General features: G+C 41.8%; 1 protein-coding gene across 3 annotated transcripts in view; it reads right to left on the bottom strand.

The window, feature by feature from the left end:
* The window catches only part of Tshr (thyroid stimulating hormone receptor), a 128,192-nt gene that overhangs the window by 5,331 nt on the left and 105,185 nt on the right, over positions 1–17,676 (bottom strand). For all 3 annotated transcript variants that reach the window (XM_052738692.1, XM_052738694.1, XM_052738695.1), the window contains one exon: positions 1,487–1,675. In XM_052738692.1, the coding sequence (XP_052594652.1) occupies positions 1,487–1,675 (189 nt within the window). The remainder of the gene's footprint in view (positions 1–1,486; positions 1,676–17,676) is intronic.

Genomic DNA, 17,676 nt, shown 5'->3' with positions numbered 1-17,676 from the left:
TTTTTATTTCTTTGATATTATAGTATAATCACATCATCTCCGTTTCCCGTTTCCTCCTTCCATCCCACATACGCCTCCTTGCTCTCTTTCAAATTCATGACTTTTTTTTTGTTAATTGTAGTTATTGTTGTTATTGTGTGTGTGTATTCCTAAATACATAAACACAACCTGTTCAGTCTGTATAGTGTTATCTGTATGTATACGGTTTCAGGGCTGACCATTTGGTATTGGATAACGAACCGGTGTGCTCTTCCCTGGGGAGACTGTTTCTCCTACTCCCAGCATTCCTGAGTTGCCTGTTGTTCTTTGTGTGGGGTCAAGGCCTATGGGCTTTCCTTGCCCCGATAACAGCATGCATGTCTATTGCTGTCCTTGTTCAGCTCGTGTTTGGGAGTTGTGTTTGGTGAGACTCCATGGGTGTAGCTCTGACACTTGTAGGAGATACAATCTCATAGCAGACTCTGTTCCTCTGTCTCCGATGTCTTTCCATCCCTTCTTTCTCCATGGTCCCCAGGCCTTAGGTGCAGGGGTTATGCTGTAGTTGAGACTGGAAGGATTTACAGTTTTACTACATCGCCAGAGCTATATCTGCCAGCGAGGTCCACTCTAACCATGCATTCACCCAGTCCTTTCCCGCCAGTGTCCTGTAGTGTTAGTGTAGCTCCTGAGACCAACACCTTGTGCCCCTGCAGTTATGATGGCCATGATGGTCCCCTTTGCCTAGCTCTTCATCCTTCCGCTTTGCATCTGCCTCTGTGACCAGGTCCTGATATATATATATTTCTGGTTAAAATGATGAGTGTGGAAAGTCACCTAGTAGATACTTGTGTGGAAACTAAAGGAGATGGAAATAGAGAAACGAAGGGCAGAGTTAGAACACGAGGTGGCACAAGACACAAGAGAGGAAAGAGGTCAGAGCAAGAACCCGAGGCAGCTTGGAGTGTAAAGTGTGAAGGAGCATCTCACCTTGGCACTCCTGCAAATATCCAAATATTGAAATGTCATAGTTAATACTTTTTACTTGTTACATTACAGATATTCAACTCCTGGTCTTTTCCAGTAAACGTCTTTATCTTCTCAAAACCCCTACGGATGACGACATGATAATTTCAATCCTTAGAAGCTCAGAGTAGTTGAGTAACTAGTCTGAGATAACACAGCTAGAAGCTGATAGGCTTGGTATACAAACTGATCCTGCTTCATTGTCTGTGCACACCGGACAAATTAGCTTCATAGTGAGCCCTGTCTCCATGACATCATTTCTTATCGTCTCCCCTTCCCCACCACAGTCCAACAATGTTGGCCTGATTTCTCATCTGCAACCATTTTGCTCCCACAGCCATCAGGCCCATGGATTTCCTGCTCATGTGGATGTTTCCAGTTCTTTCCCTCCTGGGATTTTCAATCCCGATCTTTTCCAAACCTAAAAATGAACTCAACTGCCCTCATGGCCTCTCCTTGCTTATTCCAGAGCGCTGCTACTTACCCCCTGATTTTCTTCTGGTTCTTGAAGGCACAGCAGTGGCTTGGGTAAGAGAGGTCAGCCCGTGTGAGGTGGAGGAAACTCAAGGACAGTGGGAGCTTCTTGAGAGTCCAAGTGTCCTTTGCGATCAGTTCTTTCAGGTGCTCCAGGCCTTTGGAGGGAAGGGCAGTGACGCTGGTGGAAGACACGTCTCTGGGATTCAGAGAACAAAACAACACAGACAGGCAATGAACAGCCAGGGCCTTCTTGTCTTTGTCCCCCCCCCCCCCCAACCCTCCAAACAAACAGTCCTGAGATTAACCGCGAGACGACGAGTTCCTTTCTGCTATTGACTATGCAATCTGAATTCATTACCTATATCTACTAGTCCACAGTGGATATGAGTTTCTAAGTCCAGGTTATAAGGGACTGCTGTTTTTTTAAAGTTTTAATAAGTCATTATTGTGCATATGTATATTATGTATGTGTGTGTGTGTGTGTATGTCTTAGTACACACATACCCTGGTACGCATATGGAGGTTAGAGGGCACATTTGTGGAGTTAGCGCTCTCCTTTCACCTTTACACGGGTTCTGGGGATTGAACTCAGGTCTTCAGGCTTACGTGACAAGTGCTTTTTACCCGGTGAGCCATCTTACCCGCTTAGAGCTACTATTTTTATTGCATGAAAGTCTTGCATTTAATCAACACAAATCCATAAACATTTGATTCTCTCTGTAAACGCTTGGAATCAGAGAGGGATATGAATGCTATTTTGTAAAATGACATCATACAACTATTAAAAGATCTCCCGAAAAAAAAAATCAGACAAGGTCAGTGGCAACCAAACTGTTGTCACTTTCTGGGGGTGAGGTTGGGGTTCCCCAGAACCTCATGTCTGGAGTCACATAAACTACTCCTTTGTTGGGATTAGCATCAATATTATGAAATTACTCTCCATTAAAGGCAGAACTTAAGAATTCAATAGTTACATAATGAGCCATGGCTAAGAGAACCCTCCCCAAGACAGTTTCTTTTTAGAAGACTATAAATATATTCCTATTTTTAAAAAGCTAATTATTTTATTAATAGTCTAACATTACTTCTGCAAACTGTGGGAGGGAGATGTGGTGGGCCTAGGAGTTGCATAGTAATGTTGGTTATTAAAGTAGAATGGTTTTTGGCTTTTAAGTAGCAATTCTCTCTTCTCTAGTCCCAAAGGGTATAGACTGTCTGTCTTGTTGATAATTTTTCTTGCACTGAAAAATAGCTTGAATAAAGCAATGAATATTTAAATTATCATCTCTCTTCTCTTTATTTCATCAGTTAAAATAGTCACTATGTGTTCCCTGTCCAAGGCTTTTCTATTTAATATGAGTTGGGTGTGGTGATGTATGCCTTTAATCAGAGCACATGGGAGGCAGAAGCAGGTGGATCTCTCAGAGTTCTGGACCAGCCTGGTCTATGTAGATAGCAGGTTTCAGGACATCCAAGACTACAGAGTGAGACCTTGTCTCAAAAAAAAAAAAAAGGCAAAAGCAAATTTAAAAAAATTAATATAAGCCTGGCATGGTGCCATATGTCTGTAATCTCAGCACTTGGAATGCAGAGGCAGGTGAACCAGGAGTTCAAGGTCATCATCCTTGGCTACACAGTGAGTTCAAACTAGCCTGGACTATGAGAAACCCTGTCCACATACCTAGGTGGTAACCAATAACTCTCTAATAGAACTTAAGACTGACTTAACAAGAGGGAAACTGTGCTTGCTACTGGAAACCCAGCCAACTAGCAGGACTAGTGAAGTCATGGACTTTGGAGGAGACTCTACAATGCCATTTTACTAAGTCAGCATATCCCCAACTACATTCTAAATATTTGTCTTCTACCCACAGATAAGTGTAGTCCTCACCCCTCATTAAGGAATCCTCCCTTTGCAACAGATGGGGACCAGCACAGAAAACCACAACCAGTCAAAGTACAGAGTTGTGGGGCCCAGTCCCAATGTATACATCTACAACACAATTCCTAAACCCAAGGCTCAGGGCTCATTGCAGAAGAGGGGGCAGAAAGACTGTAAATGAGAGGAACAGGAAGTTTTCATCTCCTGGGAATGTCAGAAGCTACACCCATAAAGTCTCACCAACTTGATTTCCTAATCATGAGCTGAACAAGGACAATAACAATAGATGTGCTGAAGTGGATTTGGGGGGAGGGGTACCTACCACAAGGCCTCAAACCTACAGAAAGAACCACAGGCAACTAGGGAATACTGAGAGTGGGAGAAACAGTCTTCCCCAGGGAAGCACACACCAACTAGTTATCTAATACCAAATGGCCAGCCATAAAAATGTACATATGAGTAACATTATACAGACTGAGCAGATTACACTTACATATTTAGAAATATATAGGTATATACATGTGCATGTATGTGTGTAACAATACTTAATGAAAAATAGAGGCCATGAATTTGAAAGAGAGGAAGGGCATATGGGAGGGCTTGCAAGGAGAAAAGGGAAGGGGGGAATAATGTAACTGTATTATAATCTCAAAAAATAAAAAAATTACAAAAAAACCAAAAAGAAAAAAAAAACCAATTAGTAGTGTCTGCTAAGCGAGTGAAATCTAGTGTTGCCAACTTCTTCCATTAAAACCAGATTTAACTGGGGTTATATTATCAAGGTTCCAGGGTGCCAGAACTTCATACTCTTCTTCTTCTTCTTCTTTTTTTTTTAAAAAAAAAACAAATATAAAGCTCATATATTATCCTTGTTTTCACCATAGAACTACAATTGTTATGGGAGAAGGTGTCATATTAATTTTTGGGGTTTGTTTTTTATTTAAATTCTACAGTTCTGTGTTGGCCAACCTTGCCTATCAACGAGAACGAACTTTGGCACTTGTCTCTGAACGCTCTCCAGGTGATTAACACTAGAGAAAGATGTTTGGGAAATTGGCACAAATAACGCCGCAGCTGGGGAAAGAGCAGAGGGAGGAGAAGGAGCCTTTAGCACAGCTGTGAAGTGCGGCCTCTCCTGTCCTTTGGATGCCCCTCACTCACTCCTCCTCCAACCTCCCCCCCCCCCCCCCGACTGTCTTCTAGGTCAGGCCATCTTTCAACTCCAGTTTCTCTTGAAGCAACTTAGGTATCTCTCTATCTTGTGGTTCATCCATCTGTCTATCTGTGATATTGAAGGAGGATAGCAACTTTCAGCTCATTTTCCCTGTCTTGCTCTCTTCCAGGAAGTATGACTGGTATAGTATGTGAATGTGGCCCAACACAAAAATTGTAAACTTGCTTAAAATATTATGAGATGTGTATGTGTGATTTTTTTTGTTTGTTTTTATAACTTGGTTTTGCGCTCTGGGTGGTGCCATGTCTGGCCTGATGATCCTGAGTTCTATAAGAAAGCAGGCTGAGCAAGACATGAGGAGCAAGCCAGTAAGCAGCACCCTTCCATGGCCTCTGCATCAGCTCCTGCCTCTAGTTTCCTACCCTGTTTGACTTCCTGTCTTGACTTTCTTCAATGATGAACTGTGATATGTGAGCATCAGCCAAAGAAATCGTTTCTTCCCCAGCTTGCTTTTGGTCATGATAGTTCTTCATAGCATATAGTAACTCTAACAGTAGGCATGGACAAGGTCAGTGTTGGAACATGAGTATACACCTGAGAGACATCTGTGGCGTGATGTGTGTTTGGAATTTAGTGGAGCTCAATAAATCTTCATTTCCTTCTATCTTCAACTTTGAGTTTATCTGAACTCAAACCCAAAGCAAAGGATTCAGTCAATATAACTCCAGCCTGGAGCTTAACTAGTCTGTGTAACTGTTCACTTGACATCTTATCTGCATGCTTCACAGGCATCTCTAGTTTAATAGAGTCAAAACTGAGGGGTGGCAGTAATTTGTGGTTACCTACTGCCACCCCCTCCTCTTTATCCTCCATTTTTATCTGTCACAACAATCAGTACTCCTATAGCTCAGTTGCTCAATCTTGGAGTAACTCCAGTATGCTGAACTTCAACATTTAACATAGCAAAGAGCTATGGGTTAAACTTCAAAAGATCTCAAATCCATGCACATCCAGCAATTTGTACCTCTGGGCTCTAAATCCTTGGATTTAACCAACTCCACACTGAAGACTTTTAAAAAGATAAGCTGCGCCGCGCGGTGGTGGCACACGCCTTTAATCCCAGCACTTGGGAGGCAGAGGCAGGCGGATCTCTATAAGTTCGAGGCCAGCCTGGTCTACAGAGCGAGATCCAGGAAAGGCGCAAAGCTACACAGAGAAACCCTGTCTCAAAAAAAACCTAAAAAAAAAAAAAAAAAAAAAAAAAAAAAAAAGATAAGCTGCATCTGCACTGAGGATAAATAGAGTTTTTCCTCATCACCACTCCCCCAATAAAATATGGTGATATTAGCAGAACATTTACTTTGCATAAGGTACCTATAAGCAGTTTAGAGATTATTTAAAATATAAGGGAGGACATCCACAGGATATATGCAAATACAATGCCATTTTATATAAGGGATTTGATCAGTCTGGATTTTGATAGTCTTATTGGGTGCCATAATTCCTCTTAGATATCAACAACGGCTATGTTCAAATCCAGCTAAGGAATCTGAAGACCGCTGGACAAATGAGACATGTGAAGAAAAAGGACAACCACTCTCCCCCACCAAAAAAATGTCCCAAGAAAAAGAGTAAATTGGCCTATTGGTATATCACATCTCTTCACTTTAGCTTTCTCCCTCTAGCTAGCATCCCCTTTTGCTGCAGTAGCTTTTATGTTTACTGTTTTTTCCTTTCGATCTGTTTTTCAGACACCACCGAGAACAGTGTTGAGAACTGAGTAATGCCACTCTCCTGCCCAGCTCCCCAGTGACTCCCCAATATCCTATTCGCTCTTTGTCTCCTCCTTCAAGGCCTTGCAGATCTGGTCCTAGACAACGTCTCCAACTTTGGTCTCAGGGGTGTAAGGTCACTTGACACAGCTCGAAGCATCCATTGCACATGCTGCGCTTCAGGCATCCTGGTGTGACTCTCCGGAAGCACGTTATCCCACCCACATGGCTTCACACTCACAGGGTCAAGTAGCACAAGCTGAGTAGCTTTTGTTGTTCTTTTCCTCAGCTGTTTTAAAATTGACTCTGTCTTGCAGAGATCTGAAGTTCTCAACAGACACTTGGGATGTTATCAGAAACAAAGGTTGCGGCACCTCTCGGTTTCCCTGGCGACACTGCACGCTATCTTCACTCGAAACAACTGGAATGAATCCTCCCTTCATTCCTATGGGTATCAAAGAAAATCTTTCCTGCTTTTTCTGTAGCGGCTTCCAGGGTTTGAAGCTCCCATGTTCTTTCATGTGGTCTCCTTTGCCTTTGTTCTACGTTCATGCCATAAACATCTATAGTAAAATAAAACTGTGCCCCCTCCAGCTGTCAGATACCAGCCTTGTTGTCCATGTGTCCACATACTTGTGATCCTTCCTGCCACCATAGTTTAGGTCTCAATTACATTTCATCTGAGCTTTGCAAGAAAGGTGCGAAGGTCTCCCAGAAATCTAATGATTCTGCCTTAACACTTAGAATGGAATGTTCTGCATAAAACATAATCTCATCAAATTGCTCCAGCAGTGTGAAAGTCATGGTTCCTTCAAGGAAATTCAAGTTGCTCAGAAGCATGTTCTCCCTTCCCTCCGCAGGGAAATTGTTCCTAGATTCTATGTCATTTATTTTGATCCTCTCCCTCAGTCAGACTGCACTTTCAAACAACCTCTTAGAAAGGCCATCTAGAAAGAGATTTTCAGCATGCTTGGATTAGTGCTTTGCCTGGCTATAGCATTTTGCATTGCAAACTTTTCTTAAAAATCATTCTTTCAGGGAGCCGGGCGGTGGTGGCGCACGCCTTTAATCCCAGCACTCGGGAGGCAGAGCCAGGTGAATTTCTGTGAGTTCGAGGCCAGCCTGGGCTACCAAGTGAGTTCCAGGAAAGGCGCAAAGCTACGCAGAGAAACCCTGTCTCGAAAAACCAAAAAAAAAAAAAAAAAAAAAAAAAAAAAAAAAAAAAAAAAAAAAAAAAAAAATCATTCTTTCAAAATTTGTCTTATTATATTCCAACCCCACTGGTGCTTTTCATAAATAGGATGCCACTCAAGTTCCTATTAGTTGGACTAGCTTTAACTCTCTCTGTCTCTCTCTGTCTCTCTCTGTCTCTGGCTCTGGCTCTCTGCAACCCCCTTCTCTTTCTCTGTCTATCTCTGTTTCTCTGTGTCTGCCTGTCTGTCTGTTTAGCCGACTCTCTCTTTCCCCTCTATATGTGTGTGTGTGTGTGTGTGTGTGCGCGCGCACGCGCGCGTGTGTGTGTGTGTGTGTGTGTGTGTACCTGCCTGTATGTACATGATGGTGATTAAACTCAAGCTTTTACACTCTACAGCTGACAGTCTAACCCGCCCTGGAAGTCCTTAGAACCTTCTCTTTATCCTGAGTGTGAGATTTCATGAAGCTGTGCCATTCTGTGAATCTTTTTACCACTTTTCTCCTGGGCACAGGGGTTTGGATCCTGCTCAGTCTAGACATTTAGGAAATGTTCATCTCTGGGAACTTTTCTTATATCATTCTTGCTACGACTCATTTTTCCCATTTTCTCTTCCTCCTTTCTGGAATTCCCAGAAAGTGGAAAAAAGCATCTTGTATTCCTCAGACACATGTTCATCTTGTGTTGTAATTTTCTCCTCTTGCTCTTTAGTCTTCTGGTAGACTTCCTCCACTGTATTGCCCATCTCTTGTACTGAATTTCTAACTTTGGCTTCATGAGAGCTGGTACCCTGTCCTGTCTAGAGCAGTATTTTTGATACTTAGACTGAAGGCTCTAAGTAGGGTTTCTCAAGCGCAAGAGAATGTTTTTGAGCCTTTCTTGTTCTTTTGTTTTTCTGGTATCAGGGTAAACTGGGAAACCCAGCACAATGTTCGTGAACGTGGATAAAACCACACTGGATTTTAGCACGGTGAATAAACAAATATAGAGGATGAGTTTGAAATTCATGTCCGAATCCTGGCTTCCTCATTTACTAATAGTCACTTAGCAGCAGCTGCCAGTGTGACCTCAGTAAATACTAGCTGTCATTATTGTTACAGGTGTGGGTCACTAATTATTGCTTTGTGAGAAGTTCCTTGCTGTTCTCTGCAATGTCTGGTTCTTCAGGCTCACTTTCCCCTTTGTTTACCTGGGTTTTGATCTCTCATGTTAGAAGTATTCTTTGCCTGGTGATCCTTGGTTACTCATTAACACTTAAGAGTGAGCGTTGCCACTGGCTGATTTTGTTTAGGGCAATTGTAAAGAAAGGTGAGTATTATGTTATTGGACTCTAAAATGTCAAGTTACATTCCAACATGGAGGGTAGAGGGGCTCATGAGCCCCTACCCCTGCTGATGACCTACTGATACTTGGTGGCTTTTGGGTGAGGGAGAATCAGTTTTCCTTAAGGGTGTGGCCTCTGGTAGATCTCCACGCTCCAGCAAACGGCCCACATGCACGAATATTTTGGCAGCACAGATTGGACTCACTGGATTATTTTAAAAAACAAAAGGACTTGAAGTTTGGAGGGAGGTAGGGAGTAGGGAGTGTTTCTGGGAAGAGTCAGCGGGAGAAGTGGGGAATGAATATATTCAAAATATATTGTATGTGTGTAGTCAACTGCCAGAGAATTAATAAAAGTATTGTATTTATAAAATGTCAGGTTATGGTGTCTTTTTGTTTCAGTGTTTCCTAACTTCTTCACAAAGGAGATTTGACTTCTAAAGTCCTGAAATCCTCGTAAGGAGATATTATGATGCTAGCATTTTGCATGAGTGTGTTAGGGGGGATGATGGTTAAGTATTGACTGTCAACGGGACAGAATCTAAAGCCACTGAGGAGATGAGCCCCTGGGTATGCATGCTTGTGAGGCATTATTGAGTTTTGGTTAAATGAAAGAGAAATCGTACCCTAAACGTGAGAAAACCTATCATTCCATGGGATGGGATTCTAGACTAAGTAAAAAGGAGAAAGCTAGCTGAGCACATATACTCATCTCTGTCTGCTTCCTGACTACAGATGCAGTGTGATCAGCCGGCCGCCATGCCTTCCCTGCCGTGAAGGACTGTGCCCTTGAACCATGAGCCAATATAAAAAACCCTTTCTCCCTTCAGTTGCTTGTCAGGGTATTTTATCTCAGCAATAGGGAAAGTAACTAATCCAGAGGGTCAATGTTACCAGATAGACACATTCAGCCAATCCTTCATTTAGTTCCACGTTCTCTCTTGACACAGGCCACACAGATCACCTCTAAACCCTGTACTACAGAGGTTCTGTGCAGAGTGAGACTGTCGCCTCTGGCTATCTTTCCCCGTGAGATCTCCGCATTTTGCTTTCTTTCTCCCCTGCCGTTCTTTTTCAAGATTCTCCAGACCCTGGATAGGCTCTTACTCATCTTCTTTGCCCTTGTAGATGTATATATCTTAAAATTTCTTTTTTCACCTTTTAAAGGAGGGTCTAAAGAAGAAGAGAAAATAAAAGCATGACCTGTCATCTTTTACTTTTAGCTACCACTCTGCTGAGCATGTGCACATGATGCCAAATGCCAAGCTAAACCAGACGGTCTCCCATCTATACTATTGATGGAAAAGAAATACCGAGCTAAACCAGATAGTCTCCCATCTATACTGTTAATGGAAAAGAGTGCTGGTCTGAAGAAAATCCCCAAACGGAACAACTTCAGGTCCTTTTAATGTACTTGAAACTGTATATCTTTTTTTACTCTGATTTTTTTTTTTAAATTGAATCACTTTTCATCCTGGATTTTCTTAGGGTAATTTCTTAACTACAATTAGATATTCAGTTAAAGCCTACAGGTACCATAATTTATGTCATGAGATCTCATGGAGTTTCCTGTTGCATTATGGATCTTACAATGAAAAATTTCTCACAAACTGGAATCAATCAAGAGAAGAGCTCTACCACAAGGAGAGGAGAACAAAGGGACTCTGAGTCAGTCCCTTTGAACTGAATTAACAAGATGAATTTCTGTGTCCTGTCAGAGTGTGCTCACATGAAAGCCCACAGCTTCCTCTTTCCTTCCACTATTGTGGGAACAGAACTGTAGGGGAGACAAAGGAGTTGGTATTCACCCCTGTTTGCATGGGACAAATTGTGTGCATAAGTCTATGAACTAAAATCTCCACGTAAACTTATGTTTGTGGCTTATTTGTTGAAAAACAAAAGACTCCCAGATAGACCAACCTGTCCCATCAGCTAGTCAGCCACCAGTAGTGTCTAGTTAATTAGAGTAAAGTTAATCATGAGTAAAAGTTATTGCAGAATGTAACACACTTGATTTTTTTTACCTTTACTACAAAGTCTTATACATCCTCAATTCTTTTAACCATAAGTACTTGAATCAATATAAATAAAACCATCAAAACTTATGAGATGAATGGTGATAGAAAGGCCATAATTTTTTGAAATTGAAAATACAAGATAAAATTGGTGTGAACATGGTTGTCAGAGTCTTATAGGCATTCACAAAAAGTAGATTTCTTTATAAAGACGTGAAACAGGGAACTGTACTGTTCACTTGACAGGCACATCACTGGGGAGGGATCTTGGTTAACAAATGCTGACTAGTTAATAAACCATGAATTTGCATGACATTTTGACATTCAGGATGTTTTGCCGGTGTTATTTTCCTGGGGTTCATTCAGCAAAACTTCTTATGTTCCATTGTTTTTTATCCTACTAAAAGACAAACACAAAAACACCCTTTACCTGAACAATTAGCTGTGGTAATTGTGTGCTACGAGAGAGCTTATGGATTTTTTGAATTATTTTCTCAGAGATGAAACATTATTCTACTGGCATTTGGCATATATGAAAGCATTTATTCTGAATGAATCTCTAGATTCGGGGCAGGGGTTCTCATGATTTTAGTGATTTTTTTCTTTATTTAAAATAAAAACAAACAAGAAAACAAAACCCCCTATTGAAGGATAATACTGGTTGTATTTTTAGTTGATTGAAGAAAAACAGTATTTGTCTGACTCTGAAGATCTTCACACTAACTCTGTCACCTCTCTCCTTCCCACTAGCTAGTGTCTACTCTGAGAATGATATCTCAATAGTTGTTAAAAAGTAATGCTAGCATTAGAGACTGCTGTGATTTTTAAGTATTAAAATTTTCCCCATGTCCGTAGCTACAGTAGTAAGAGATCTCATTAATAAATGAGGATTTGGAGGAAACTTAAGCATCCTTAGTTTCTGGTACCACTTCTTTGATCTGAAGATTCCTAGGATTGAAGCTGCCCTTGTCCAGAAGTCAATACACACAGTGCCTGAGGGATGACTGTCTATATTTACTCTGAAAAGACTTCTGTGAACCTCTTTCAATGCCTTTGCTGGGACCATGAAGGTAGGCCTGTGTCTTAAGAGGCATGAGGTACTTGAGCTGTTTCCTTAGCAACCTGGCTCCTGAGCTGAGCATTGCAACAGATCTGTTTGTCTTGGGTTTGCAATGCTTTCAAAGTCAGTAAGCAGAGTGACTGGTCAGATCTTTGAATCTTCTAACTTTGAATCCTTAGGAGGTCCCCTTTCCAAGACAACGGCTACAAGGAGCTCTCTGAGTAGCCCAGAAGAAAGCTAGGGTCCAAGTTGATATGGTTTTCGGAACTAGATTCTCTTCTTTGAGGGAGGCACAATTCCTTAAAAGAAGTTAGGAGATCCAGAAGAGTCAAACCAAGTACCCAGGACTAATAAAGCCAGGATTAGAGGCAAAGTAAAGGAGGCATGTGGGTTAGTTGAAGGCATGTGGGCCTCTCTCTGTAAGGAGTTCTTGGGCTACTACCAATGTCCTCACAGCCACCCTACAGTCAACCCTTCTTCCTCATCCGATCAGGTTCTCCACAATATGCTCTCAATGGATCCTTTAGATGCTATGTTTTGAACCTAGCTAAATCACACTAACCAGAGCTAGTATCTTGATTTTTCTAAATATCTCTTTCTGGTTCTTCTGACGTCAAATTTATGTCATAGTCACTTATTCACATGTCTCTTAAATTTTGTTTTAACCTGTCTAAAAGAAGAGGTCTCATCTCTTCATTCAACAAAATGCCCAAGACAAAGTGAGTGAATGAACGTCTACCCCTACCTAGTCTTAGGCCAGTCAGTTGTCCTCAGGAAAGGAAGAAAACAACGGAGTATAAACTAGAGATGGCGGAGGGTCGGTGGTTAGAACTAAAACTGACCTCTTTTAGGACCAAATGTTACCCAGGATTACAAGTCAATAAAAGACAGAAGGCCCTGTTAGCATTCAGACCTGCCTCTGGCCTGCCCAGCGCCAGAAAGTCATCTTACATAAAGTCCTCTTTAAGAGAAAGCCCCGCCCCTTCTCTCTCTTCCTTCCTCTCTCCTCGAGGTAGTGCGCACCTCCTCCCTTCCTTTTCTTTCTTTTTCCCCTTTCTCTTTCTCTTCTCCTCCTCCTCTCCTCAGACCCTGCCTATTTTCTATTTCTTTCCCCTTAATAAAACTTTCCATGTGGGTGCCATGTCTGCATGGTGTAAGTGACTTTAGCTGCCACCCACTGTGTCTGCATGGCCGTGGGGCCCCCTGGCTCCACCCACCAAGACCTCTCTCCCACCGTTTTACAAAAGACCCAATAGAAAAACGGACACAAGATTTGAACAGACACGTTTCAAAAGAAAATATGCAAATGCTAGTAAGTACATTAAAAGATGATCAACGTCATTAAAATTAGGGAAACACAAACTGGCCCACAATAAGATACCATTTATACACACTGAAATGACTAGACTCGAACAAATGGACAGTAACGCTAGATGTGGTGGTACATCCCTGAAACCCCAGCACTTGGGAGCCGGCAGCAGGAGCTTGAATTTGAGGCCAGCCTAAGCTACCCAGTGAAACTCTGTCTCAAAAAGTTAAGGGTTTGGGATATAGCTCAGTGGTAGAATGTTCGTCTAGTGTATGCAAGCCCTGGCGTTCATTCTCCATCAGTACACACACATATATACACACAAATACTTGACTGATTAGAAGGAAAAAAAAAGGTGGCTGGGATGAGGCTCTCATCTCTTATTGATGGGAAATGGAAAATGAGACGAACAACCAGGGCTGGAGAGATGACTCTGCAGTTAAGAGCACTGGCTGTTCTTCCAGAGGACTGGAGTTCAAGCCTCAGCACCCACATGGCAGCTCACAACTGTCTGTAACTCCAGTTCCAGGAGATCTGGCACCCTCACACAGACATACATGCAGGCAAAACACCAATGCACATAAAAAATAAATACATCTTAAAAAAGAAAATGAGATAACCATTTTAGAAAACAGTTTGGCAGTCTATCCAATAAAGTTAAATACACATCTTCCCTGTGGCCTGGTAATTTTGCTCCTAGATTTTCACGCTAGAAAATTCAAAAGATACATGGTTGTTTATAAGAGATTGTAGCATGAAGAAGGTGCTAGGTGATAAAGATGTTCCCAGGCTTACCTAGGGTAGAGTAACTAAACTGTACAATTAAAAATGGTTTGTTGTTGCATATAAATTACATCTCAATAAAAAAGAATTTTTTTGAAAGGACTTATCTAGAAAATTGTGCATTTAACACACTTGTGGGTTTCAAACATGCTAGGAAGAACTTCACCACAAAATTCCTGCTAAGAGTATAACCTTGGGATGATCATAAAGAGCCAAAGAAAACAAAAACTTACTCTATGTAAACCAAGAAAGTTGGCGGTGCCATGCCTGGGGTTTTTCAAATGACTAATTTGAGAACAGCTGACAGCAACAAATGCTTATTTTTGTTGATAAATGTAATACAAACTCAAGAATATAAACACGAAGACTGTCTCTTCTTAAGTGATACTTATAATAGTAATTGGGACTGTTATGGTAATTATCATCAGCATGCTGAGTGCTGTTAAGGCGAGTTACATAATTCAGAATCTGGAGAGCCCTGATTGTTATGGAAAGCATTACATGTCACCGTGTTGTTTTCTTTGCTATTCTAAACACAAGGAGCTTCTCTTTCAAAATAAAGTGGGAAGGAAACAAGGCGTTCAAAAAATAGAAAGTATAAAAATGGAAAGGGAGATTGACTAGCTCTGTGACAGAAATCAGTCAATAAAATGTTATTAAGTTCCCAAGCCAAATTAAAAAGCCTTCTTAGAAAAAGAAAATAGTAAGGACTGCAGACTCGATGGTATCTCAGATTGTGCCTGCTAGAATCATATTCGTCTTGGAGAAATGACCTTGAAAAAAAAAGGATGTTGCATAGGTAGGTTTAATGATTTTTTTGTTGACTGTGGGGGATGGCTACTCTTTCACCAAGATACCGCATGAGGCAGAAACATGCATAACATACGTTCCCTTTTCTTTTTTTTTTTTTTTTTTTTTTTTTTTCTTTTTTGGTTTCTCGAGACAGGGTTTCTCTGTGTAGCTTTGCGCCTGTCCTGGAACTCGCTTTGGAGACCAGGTTGGCCTCGAACTCACAGAGATCCGCCTGGCTCTGCCTCCCGAGTGCTGGGATTAAAGGCGTGCGCCACCACCGCCCGGCACGTTCCCTTTTCTTTAGATGGTACTTTGTATTAGTTATTTAGCGGCGCTCTTACTCTGCGAGGAAATGTCACGAAACACGACAGAATCCACTAACGAGTTTTATTAAGATAAGGGAGAGAGACAGATGTGTGCAGGCCCACAGAAAACACACGTGAGTAAAGATGGAGCCGGGAATATGGTGCCGGCTTATAAAGGCTGGGCTGCACCTGCGCACACAGGCCCATGTGGCTATTCCACGTATGCGTGTAGATCACATGGTTGTGTTGTGCGCTTTATGCAACCACGCAAAAGCCACAGGGTCCTGGTCACTCGAGACATTTTGACCTGGAAATGGCTAGGCGGAAGTGTCTAGGTCCACTGAGTATGCGCAACCATGCCCAACCATGGGGGTGTGTTGTGAATCCCTATCACTTTGGATTTTTCAAGTTGGGCGTGTATGCCAAACGGCAACCAAGACACAATTATTTGACATAATGCATCTGATAGTCATTGGATATTTGCTAATTCCTGCTTTGGTGAGGGCATTGCAAAACTGTGAAGCATAGTCTTTCCCTGTGGGAAAAGGACCTTCACATCTAGTTAGGGGAAGATTGTAAGAAAGAAAGTGAAGGTTTTGATACAGGTCTAAAGAGATGTCCCAGGTCATACATACACAATTTGAAGAGAACATCCGTGATTGGTATTTGAGGATGATGTTGTTCATTTCTCGTTTTTACTATTACTCAACCTTCACATGCTGACAATTTCATTAACTTTCTTCTTACATTTTATTTGATTCATTTAAAATTTTTGTTAATATAATGCCTGGTATTTGTTAGGTCTCAGACTCAGGACAAGTCTCACTTGGTACCTGTGGCTCCTCCCAGCTCTCTCAGCACTACTCAGTACCTGTGCCTCTTCCTTGCACTCCTTACACTCTGCCCCCTACCCTAAACCTCTCCCTTACCCTTGATCTCTAAATAACTCAGCCATTTTGGCTGCTCTGCTCTCTTGGCCCAGGCCATCTCTTTTGGTTGGTGGCTTCTCTCCTGCTCTCCCTTCCCCTCTTTCCTCTCATGGTCCTGTTTAGTCTGTTGGCCATGTTCAGCCTGGATTCTTCCCTCTGCCTGCTTTCTCCCTTTTATCTGTAATAAAAATCTTCTCCATACCTTGTAGCTAGTCTTTTTCTATCCTGCCTGCCAGCTCCCAAATCACAACACGGAGACTTATTATTAATTAATGAAAGCTCGGCCAGTAGCTTAGGCTTGTTTCTAATTACCTCTTATAACATACATTAACCCATTTCTATCAATCTACTTTTTGTCTCCTGACTTTATTACCTTTACTCTGTACTGCCCACGCTGCTTCTTCTCTGTTTGGCTGGAGACTCTCCACATTTCCACCCTTTTTCCCAGAATCCTCTCTGCCCCCCAAATCCTGCCTAGCTATTGGCCATTCAGCTTTTTATTAAACCAATCCAAGTGACAACTCTTCACGGTGCACAGAAAGATTATTCCACAACAATGCTTCTCCTTTTATTCCATTTTTTCATTTAGTACTATTTCTTTAATTAAAATTTTTTAAAAAATTATTTATTTTGTTTTATGTGTATAGGTGTTTTGCCTGAATCTATGTATGTGCACCATGTGTGTGCCTGGTACCCTCAGAAGTTACAAGAGAGTGTCAGATCCCCTGGAAGTGGAGTTACAAGTTGTTTTGAACCACCAGATGGGTGTTTGTGAATTGAAATTAGGTCCTAGCAACAGGTGCTCTTAACTGCTGAGTCATCTCTCTACCCCTAATTTATTTTTTATTTTGTGTATGTATATATGTGGGTATGTATTTGTGTAAGTATGGTTTATGTGAGTATACATATGTTTATCTATGTGTGGTATATATGGGTACATGTAGCTCTGTATGCCAAGAGACTGGAGGATGGCTTCAGGTGTCTTCCTCTTTCACCCTGCCTTGTTCTTTTGAGGCAGGGTCTCTCTCAGAATCTGGAGCTCCCAGTTTTTTTTTTTCCTTCTACACTGAAAACTGGTAAGGCGCAGTGATGCGCTTGTCCTTACCCCCCTCAGTGCCGGTTTATAGGCCTGCATGGAATCATATCTGGCTTGTTATTGTTGAGTCTCAAACTCCAAAAGGCAGTGCATATGTCTAGAAATGACAGTCTTGGCTCAGCTCACAGCAGACTATAGGATTGCTGGTGGATACTTTTAGCATTCCTCAGGAACCCATGAAGCAGGTTTCTGTCTTCAAGAAAGAGTCACTTGCCTATCTCACCTTTCTCTGGCAGATTAGGCATCTTGCTCCCTATTGACATAGACCAAAGCCAATGCTAATGTCCATACTCTTCCAGTCTGTATTCACTTGTGCTTGTTATACATCTTCAAGGCCCTGCTGGCCTCCTGGCCCTTCTCACCTCCCCCTCTCCTCCTCCACTAAACTATCTTTTCTAGATTACAGCTCACTTCCTGCTCTTTTTAAAATGATAAGGATCCCTCCATTCTCTCTCTTGCTATTTTCTGCTATCCTCACTTCTCTCACAGACAGACTTGGTACTGTCCAATCTGCTTTCTTTTCCTCTCTGCTCTGGACTCTTTCAGATGCCCCTGGATGTTCTCT

Source organism: Peromyscus californicus, unplaced genomic scaffold (genome assembly GCF_007827085.1).
Source record: "Peromyscus californicus insignis strain IS unplaced genomic scaffold, ASM782708v3 Scaffold_15__1_contigs__length_86483966, whole genome shotgun sequence".
NCBI classification, from domain to species: domain Eukaryota; kingdom Metazoa; phylum Chordata; class Mammalia; order Rodentia; family Cricetidae; genus Peromyscus; species Peromyscus californicus.
This window is presented reverse-complemented; position numbering and strand designations above follow the sequence as displayed.